The sequence below is a fragment of the Prunus avium genome, chromosome 7 (assembly GCF_965620075.1).
Source record: "Prunus avium chromosome 7, drPruAviu1.hap1.1, whole genome shotgun sequence".
NCBI classification, from domain to species: Eukaryota; Viridiplantae; Streptophyta; class Magnoliopsida; order Rosales; family Rosaceae; genus Prunus; species Prunus avium.
The window spans coordinates 25,694,750-25,704,436 of record NC_142290.1 but is presented as its reverse complement, the minus strand read 5'-3'; the positions used below and the strand labels follow the sequence as shown (position 1 = coordinate 25,704,436).

Here is a 9,687-nt window from a genome sequence, read left to right as displayed (position 1 = left end):
GAAATTCAGTATATACTCCAGGGGCATTGTAATAAAGATAAGGGAGTTTCACTAAAATACCCAAAATGGGGGCTGAAATTATAAAAATACCCAACACCCAAAACACTTTATAAACATACCCAAAATCCATCATTACGCACACTCAAAACCCATTTATAAACACACCCAAAAAATATACAATTGTTGATTGTGGGGTTGATTTTGGGTATGTTTCTATGTTTAAATAGTGCTTGGGTATTTATATAAATACATGTTTAGGATTGGGTATTTTTATAAATATCTATAAAGATAAATATATAAGAGTTGTCATTACCACAAAAAGAAAGAAAAGGCAAAAGCCACCTTTTTTAAAGTAACCAAATTGGTATTGGTGACAGGTTAATGGCTGGTTAATGATTTTGTCTACTCCTCACTATTATTTGTGACTAATTCTCTCACATTTTAATAATTTGGTGACATTTGATTTAAATATAATAAATTTAAAACTAATTATTGTGGCTAACACCTAAACAATAATTTTTTAAGGCTAATATTTGATTATTGTCTTCCTAATAATTGTAACACATGGCCACATCGTCTACCAAATACTCCTAAACCCGAAGCGCGAATTCATAGTAAATTCACAAAATCAAACAGCTTCACTTCTTAACACAAAGATTTTATGGAGATCCACCTCATCAACCCCAAAATATAAGATATAAATGAATCATATATAAAAGTTTATGTCAACATTCATGTTTTTTTTTAAACAACTGGTATTCATAACATTCAAAATATTTGCATAAGTAGAAATAAGTTACCACAATATTGAAAATATTCCATATGACTCTAATATTCTTAATTGATATTTTTTGGAAAATAAAAATAAAAATTAGCGCGTGAAAATCATATAACGGCGCCGACTAACGACGAACTTTCACACGCCACCACACCAGTGACCAGCAGCGTTGTCGAAGTGGGTGAACACACACACACACACTAGCTGTTAATAGACGTTGCCAGCATCCATTTGAACGTTCTCACATTGTGGGGTCCACACGCCGCTCCATCTTCCAGTATATAAAGAAACACCCCGCTTCTCCATTTTGCTCACAACGCATAAACATTCTCAACTCAAAGCCTCCTTCATTACTTTAGAAAAAATCATTTACCAAGTTCAAGTCACCAATGGCGCAAGTTAGCATCTCCGGAGCCTTCTTCTTCGTCCAGATGCTGGTCTTGGCTGCGATGGTCTCGGCTCAGGAGAGCGCCCCAGCGCCGTCCCCGATGCTTGCTGGAGCGGCTTACTCTTTGCCTGTGAACAGCGTCGTTGTCGGGGCATCGCTTCTGGTCTCATTTTGCGCCTTGTTCAAACGCTACCTGAATTAATTTTAGGAGATGCCAAGCTTGGGTTTTATATATTGGTTTGGCTGAAAGATTTCAGATTCATGGAAATTTGTTATTTGATTATTAGTACTATATGTAGTTGGGTTTTCTTTGAGGTATTGATTTTGTTGGATCTTTTGATTCATTAATTGGTTTGGCCGGATTCAATAAAAAGATACTGATTATATCTTCTTTCCCGAAACTACTTGTCACTTATTTCTCGTGTGGGTTCCGCCTGCAAAAGATGGAAAAAAAAAATGCAATTGCCCATCTCATTTTGCATATCCACGACTGTGATGCATATTTACAGTCATTTACACTTGTTTATTGCAAGTGATTCCGCCAAAAAAAAATGTACATTTTACATACACATTGGGTAACCTGCTCTGATACCATAAAAGAAGTTGAGGCTTCACCTCAAAACCAATTGGCAATGGGGAGTAAACCAATTGCCTTGTTCAAGCACACCGCTTTAATTAATGTGTCTCCTATAATGATATGAGACGCCAAGGCTTTTGGTTCATTTGGTTTTGTTTAGATTGATGGAAATTCATTATTTGTTTGGGCGGAATTATATGTTAGATCTTTGATTCGTTACATTGTAATAAAAAGATACTGACTAATTTTTTTTTTTCCTGAAAAAACTTGTCACAAATTTACGTATTTAGGTGGGAGAACGGTATATGACATACATTGGGTAAGATGACATTATTTACGTATTTAAATTTATCTATCTTGAAGAAATTATTGTATAATACTAAAATACCGTCACATAATATCACGAATCAACACGTTATAACACCAAAAATGACGTGTTGGGAAGGCATTAAAGAGGGGGCAATATTCATTTTAATTTGTATGTTTTACATTTGATATCTCTCCTGGAGATCTCTCTGTTGAGAGGCACTTGACCATGAACAATTTAATTATCTGACCAATAGTTTTATATTTAAATGAATGAATGCCACAAAATAATTGGGTTTGGAAAAAGAGAAGCACCCTAATTCACTTTAAGCAAATAATCATAATAAATCAAACAAAATTGATTTGTGGCTACCCACTGTCGACCTTAATCAACCAAATAATTGGCCTGTCACATGAGGTTTGGTATGGTCCTCCATGCCAGCCGACCTATAAAAAGCCAACCAATCACAACCAGCCAGCCAGCCTCAAAGTATTGAGGTGTTGAGTAAAAGTGGCTATCTAATTCCGAGCTGTCCAAGTCGTAATTTTTCTTTTTGGCCAGCTACAACACCAATATTTGTTTTTGTGTTTGGTTTTTACATTTTATTTTTGGGTGTTTTTCTGCCGGAAACGATATGGTTTATTGATCATTAGAATTTGAAAGAGTTACAATGTCCTTTTCTAGTTAAGGTAAGATGGTTCAACTTAAACCTGCCTAATCCAATCCAACTTTAAATTAAAAATAGGACTATGATTCGAAATGTTGAGTTTAAGATTTTTCCTTCCGTTATATTGGAAGGGATTAAATCCTTAACCTATCCTCATTCTAACTCGTTTCTTCGTTTCCCTCACCATTTGTGTTAACACCAAACGCTCCTTGTTGAGTTGAAGTTAAAGAAAACATCAAACCTGATCAAATAGGAATTCAGATCAGAGGACCACACACCCTACATCCAAAAGTTTCAATGGCAACCGTTTTGATTCCGGTTTTCAGATTTCAACTTCGGAAAAGTAGCCACCAACTTGACAAAGCCTAAAAATAAATTGTTAGGAAATTGATCGATCTGGTAAAACCCAAAAGTTTCAATTGATTTTTCTTTAAGCTAATTTGATTTTTCAATTGATCAGGAATACACTGTAACCTACTTCTTACTTGCACAAGATGTACAAGCACAAAAGTTTAAGCAGGCCCTGTGCTATTTCATATTCTTTTTCACATGTGTATATCTTCTATTTCTACGCTATACAAATTTAAAGTAGTGCATGATCCTGTCTTCAAGAAGCAGTGCCTTTGGACTCCTGGATGTCCAATTCATGTTCTGCTACCAACACACAGGAATCTGCTTCTAAAGATGAGACTGAGCTCTTCTCCTTCGACGTCGATTCCTTGGAAGGATTGAGCATTTCTGTTGTGCATTGCACATCAGGTGCAATGCCAACCTGGTCTATGTCATGAAGCCCCGGCGATAAATACTTGGCCACTGTGATAAATAAAGCTGATCCATCATGCAGCTCTGTGACGCTCTGTAGCAAGGAGCATTAGGGAAACAAGCAGCAACATAGCCATTAGTTTGAGACTTAATAAAGATGTAGAATAGACACCATGACAGATTCTTTGACCATGATAAATTTAGAATTAAGTGTAGCAAAGGTGAGATTACAAATTACATGTAATTTAAATTCAGTGAAAGGAGAAAACAAGAGGAGGTATGGTGCTTGCAGAGAAGGACATCACAGCAATCCATAAAGTTCGTAATTTGGAAATGGAGCTTAAGCATTTTGTAACAGTCAAGTAGAGTTTGAGTTAACAAATTTTCTGGTTGATGCAATTAGCTACACACAATTTTTCATACCTGAATTTTTCCTTTCCCAAAGGTTCTGTGCCCGACAAGAGTAGCTCGGAGATTGTCATGTAGTGCCCCTGCCAATATCTCACTTGCACTTGCGCTACCCTCATTAACCTGTTTGAAATAGTAGAAGATTTAGAATCCATTGGGATTATGAAGATGTAAGAAGAAACAACTATTTGTGTGACAAATTTAGACAATCTGCACACATATCAATTTGCATGAGAGAATATAACTAAATCAAAGTTGGACATCATGCATTGCCACTTGTATTGGAATTTCTAAATAAAATCTTTATATCTAGGATATAGCAAAATTGACAAGAATGCGTTTGGCATGATTTTAGACAGCACTGCACCAGTTTTTAAGAAAATAAATGTATATGCAACGCTTACAAAACTTCATACTTTTCTGATGAAAAGCACGTAACTTCACATATAAAGTTCAAAACTTACAAGCACAACAAGTGGATCATGTGTTATAGCATGCCCATTGACCATGTTGATGGGCAGCAAATTCCCTTCCCGATCAATTGTGTTCACTAGAGTTTCATCCCCATCTAGCCAAATTTGGGCAACATCAAGTCCTGCTTTTACCAGTCCCCCCTGAAGAATTTAAATGGAAGAAGATAAACATGCTGAATAATCATAAATCCAAAGCAGGAAAATAAACTATCAGAAGATTTCATTCATGTAAATGAGAATGAAAAAGTTACCGGATTGTTGCGTAAATCCAGTATGTATGAGTGTACACCCTGACTCTTCATTTCATTAATAGCATTTTCCATATCAGCTGCAGCTGTCTGTCAGAAGGGATGGAAGACATTTTAGAATATACAAAGTACTTTCAACCAATTATATTGTTATAAATTAGGAAATTTTATTTTCTGCATTGCCAAGAGAAAAAGTGAAGTACCTGAGAGAAGGCTGACAGCTTCACATAACCCGTTTTGGTAAGACGTCCATCTGGAGTTCTATGAGGGATGGTAGCAGTTGAAATTGGGGAAAGCTTAATGTACTCACGAGGTAGTTTCACCTTCAAGCAGACGAGTCATTTTTCAGATCAATTCACTAAAATCATTGTGAAATTAAATACATGCTTCTGCTTGATGCTGTTAATTTAAAAACTTTGAAGATGCATGGGGGATCACAAAGAAAACAAGTGCATTTGAAAATGAATGAAACTATAAGAAAGCCAAAATAATAGATGGCTTAGTACCTCTTGTATACTAGAATAACTTCCCAAATCATTGCTCTGTGTAACAGAAAAGTGAAATTAGTTAGCTGAAGCCATTTGCAACTGCTGGCCACACTCTACAGTATCACAATAGATCACAATCACTAATTTCTGCTGAAACTTGAAAAAAAATTGAGTTGGTGATTACACTCTGAACTTTTATTGTAACAGTTGTTCCAACTCGACCTCTAAGTTTCTGAACTGCTACTTCAGTGTCAACACCATCAAGATTCTCTCCTGAACTCATACAGAGTATTGAAATAATGACAAGTGAGTTTAAATGGAAACAGAAGACATTGAAAAAGTTGGAATTTGGGTATACATTTCTTGATTAAGGAGCATCCTGCATGGAAAAATTAGTTTCATTTTTTATTTATCCAAAAAAAAAAAAGGATATTTGAAAAAGCAGATCAACTCAGCAGTGAGTTACATAAATCTGTGTTCATTGTTCATAGTCATACTACTGGGAATCCGAGTGTATTAGGACTTGACACTGGATCTTGATAATCTCGTTAGAGCATTTTCATTGTTCCTGGTAAGGAGCAGGCCCAATTTATAATTTGAGAAATGGAATGTAGACAATCTCAAGTATCTGTAGTCTGATGGCAGCGTTAGGTTTATAAATGAAGAATGTGATTTCGCTTGAGCTAGATTAATCCACAACAGATTGAAATAATTTTGACGGTTTGAATCAAAACATTGTCAACCATGTCCCACTGTTAGGATTCAACCACCAAAAGGATTTTAAGTAGGATTTTTCCATTTTCAGCTTCGTAGAAAGAAATGCTTGAATCTTGATTTACCATTAATTTCAACCAACTCATCTCCTTCATGTATACCAGCACGAGCAGCCGGGCTACCCTCTACACAAGACAAAACCACCTGCAATGTCCAATAAAAATAAAATTTACATGTGGTAAATTAGCATATTAATGCGTCTCTTTCTCCTACATCAGAACACAGCTCACAAAATCTAAATTAGCATATCAACAGCTCCTCCATCAGCACAACTTCTTTAAAAAATAATAACAGAAATTTTATAATAAAACAGATTGGTTGCTTGATATACAGTGGAAAGTTGACGTTTTTATTCTCATATAAAGTCACCGGGTCAGTCATAAAGGCACAGTTCCTCATTTCACATTCCGAAATGCTGGAAATAACATAAGCCAAATTTGGATATATGCACTTAAGGTGATAAGATTTATAATTGGCAACTAGATGAACAGCTAAATTACTAAGAACACCATATAAAGAATGAACGGCTAATTAGCTTGGAAAGAATACAAGAGACAAAATTGCAATAAACTTTTGTAGTTTTTGTAGAACCACCATATATTGGTCAAGCACAAGGTCAAATGACTTGTACATATCCTAGGAACAACATATATCAATTTTCCGTATGCTTATTTACGAAAAGATTGGAAATATCAAAAGATTATTTGCCATCACTAACCAAATGGCCTGTTCTTGGTTCAGTACTTATGAAAAGGCCAACTCCTTGTAGATTTCCATTGCTTCCAATTCGAAAACTTTGATATTCCTGTGAGTGAAAAACGTAATCAGCTTGATAGCTATAATTACTTTTTATGTAAGTTTGACATATCACAGTTAAACATAGTCATGATAGCCATAAGTGGACAAATCACAGTTCAACTCAATTTGTTAATCAAATATGTATTGCAATTGTCAGCTTAAATTAACATGGAATTGACATAGCAGAGACTGGAATGAATTGAAAGACCTTGGGACTGATAATCCGCGTGAAGGGATCACCGAGAGTAGCAAGCATTCCACTGATTTTCATATATGCTGCATCAGCTGACCTCAGGGGAAACATTTCTACCATTGTTTGCTGCAACTTAAGATCCCAATCTGCAGAAAAAGAATTCTCGTCTTCAACACTAAAGAACACAGTTTTCCAAATATTATAGCAGTTTCATTTCAGGAAAAGAACCACACAATTAGATATTGGACATTAGAATAGAGTATAAATGATCTTCAAAAGCAACCGTTGGTTTGCATTCCTCGGTCAGTTAACAACGATAAAAGAAGGATAAAGTAACCAAATACCTTGATGATTAAAAGTTGGGTCTACGAATGTTTCCCTAATCAAACCCCAAGTCTCCACAAGAGTTCTCTGAACAGAATTCACCTGGAAAATAAAAATTGATCTACTTAGTAACTGTCATCAATTTGTGATCCAAGTACAGTCAAATTCTGACTTGAAAACAGCCAACTTAGTATTAACTGTATTGTGATCTATTGGCAAAAGTAGCAACACACACAAAAAAATTGGTAAAAGAAATCTAACGAAATTAGCAAAACGCATTACAGTTATCACTCAAACAAACTCCAATTATATATCAAAACAACACATACATACACACAAAACAAAACAAAACAAAAAACAGAAGAAGAAAGAAACAACAGCAATAGAATAGAATAGGGGACTAGGGTGGCAATTTTGTTACCTCAAGAACCCAACATAAGATAATTGGCACATACTAATACGAATAATAAACGGGTCAAGTTAATGTCAAACACAAAACTACGTTTAATTCATACTCTACAAAATGATCTGTTTTTCTTTTCCATTTCTTAAAAGTGTGTGAAATCTTCTAGAGTGTATTTTTACTTAAAATATTGTACAATTCATGAATATCATCTAAGTTATCTGACATAGTTAATTAAAGTCATAAGTTGAATAGTATTGGATGGACACAAATGGCACAACCCAACAACAGTCAATCAAACAGGAAACAAAATCTATCACCTCAGTGGTGCGTGAAACCGGAAAAGCAACCGTAAGCGACTCTGCCATAGCCGGAGAATCACAAAAGATGGAATAATTTGCAGCAGCGGCAGCAGCCAATGCAAGCAAGCCTTTTCCAACTGACCTCATCAGCTCCTGACCACAAACCTGAGCTTCATCAGCCTTTACATAACTAGCAGCCTTGAACCATCTGGGCACAATTGGCACCCTCCATTTCTTGGTCACACGCCGATCCGAGCATGAAAAACGATGTGAATGCACTGACAGAGAATTGGGTTTTGAGAATCTTGGTGAAATTGGTGAGAAAGGTGCGGGCTTGAGATCCAAGTTTGGGCAAAGAGGCTCCATTTCTTCTTCTTCTTTTTTTTTCTTTTCTTTTCTTTTCTTTTGTGGACAAAATGAAGAAGAGGGAAATGAGGAAGAAGCTGAATATTGTTAACCGTTATACGTTGTTGGGATTCTGATGGGGTCCATTGGAATCTTTAATTCTGTGGCTCCTGAGATCCATCACCACAGAGCCTCTGGATTTGCTACACGTGTTCATGGTAAGAGGCTGGAGTTCCTGGAAATAATTTTTGCGGTGAAAAATTATGAGTTCCTGGAATTTTCTCTTTGGCCGTTTCCTCTCTTTCAATACTTGGAAAATGAAAATGAAAAAGGTTGGTTTTGAATACTTTGGTTAAACCAAACAGAAACTTTTGTTTTGCCATGTTGCTGGCGGGTGGATTAATAGGCTGGCTAGGTCCATGTGGGCTCTATAATTCTAATGGGTTATTAGGTTTGGCCTGCATGTGTTTTGGTATTGGATTATAGACTCATTCTATAGTGAGGGCCTAATATATGGTCCTTAGATGAGGCCGTATCTCTTTGTTGTTGGATCAAAATAGTTAGTCATTAGATTAAATTGGTTAGCCTGATCCAACGATTAAGGGATAGGGTCTCACCTAAGGGCCATATATAAGGCTCTCACTATAGAATTCTTGTTGGATTATAAGAGTAAGTGTTTATTGGGTAGGAGTGTGCTTGTGGTGAAGGAGAGTGTGGCCCAATCGGAAGAGATTGGTAGATTGAAGAACTAGGTCGAGGAGGATGGTTGTGCAAGAAATCTATAGTAAGGGTCTTATATATGATCCTTAGGTGATACCCTATTTTTTAACCGTTGGATCATATTGGTTAGCTTGATTCAACGGTTTAGAGATAGGACCTCACCTAAGGGCCATATATAAGGCCCTCACTATAGAATGACTCGATGGTGGTGAAGGGTGGTGCCGGTGGGGTTTGATGGGGTTGATAGAATGTGGAAACAAAGAAGCAAGCTTTTTCCCAATCCTCAAATTTTGGGTTTGGTTTGAGTTTAAACTGGGTCATTTCAGCCTAAATTTTATTGCCTTAGTCCAAGCCCACTATCATGGGTTGGGCAGGGCTTTGTTGGATCTGCCATGTGACAATCTTTATTATTATTATTTTTTAATTAAATTTTTTCCAAATATACTAATTGTATTATAGAAAATTTTCGTATATGTGTATCGTAGACAAAATATAATGTACCTTATATACTTCGTTGAGAGCAATGTATCTTATATACTAAATATATTATAAACTAACAAATGATATTTCAAAGGTGGGCCAAGATTGGTCAGGCTAAGCCTTATCGAGCTCAAACGGGCTGATCTGTGCGTTGGGATGGATTAAAAATTTAATATTTAAGGAATTTAAGAAGTGTTATTAATTTTACTTGTTTGAACAAAGTTAGGAAGGAGAAGGGGTGAAATTCACACA

General features: G+C 36.0%; 1 protein-coding gene across 1 annotated transcript; it reads right to left on the bottom strand.

The window, feature by feature from the left end:
* Positions 1-3,117: 3,117 nt before the first annotated feature.
* Positions 3,118-8,326, bottom strand: LOC110771469 (Peptidase S41 family protein). The gene is made up of 12 exons (XM_021975772.2): positions 7,909-8,326; positions 7,206-7,287; positions 6,877-7,007; positions 6,589-6,675; positions 5,936-6,014; positions 5,281-5,369; positions 5,115-5,150; positions 4,812-4,931; positions 4,612-4,698; positions 4,352-4,501; positions 3,903-4,010; positions 3,118-3,573 (listed from the first exon to the last, which is right to left on the bottom strand). Exons 1-12 carry the CDS (start codon positions 8,254-8,256, stop codon positions 3,325-3,327), a joined length of 1,566 nt encoding a protein of 521 aa, XP_021831464.2. The 5' UTR covers positions 8,257-8,326; the 3' UTR covers positions 3,118-3,324.
* Positions 8,327-9,687: the final 1,361 nt, after the last annotated feature.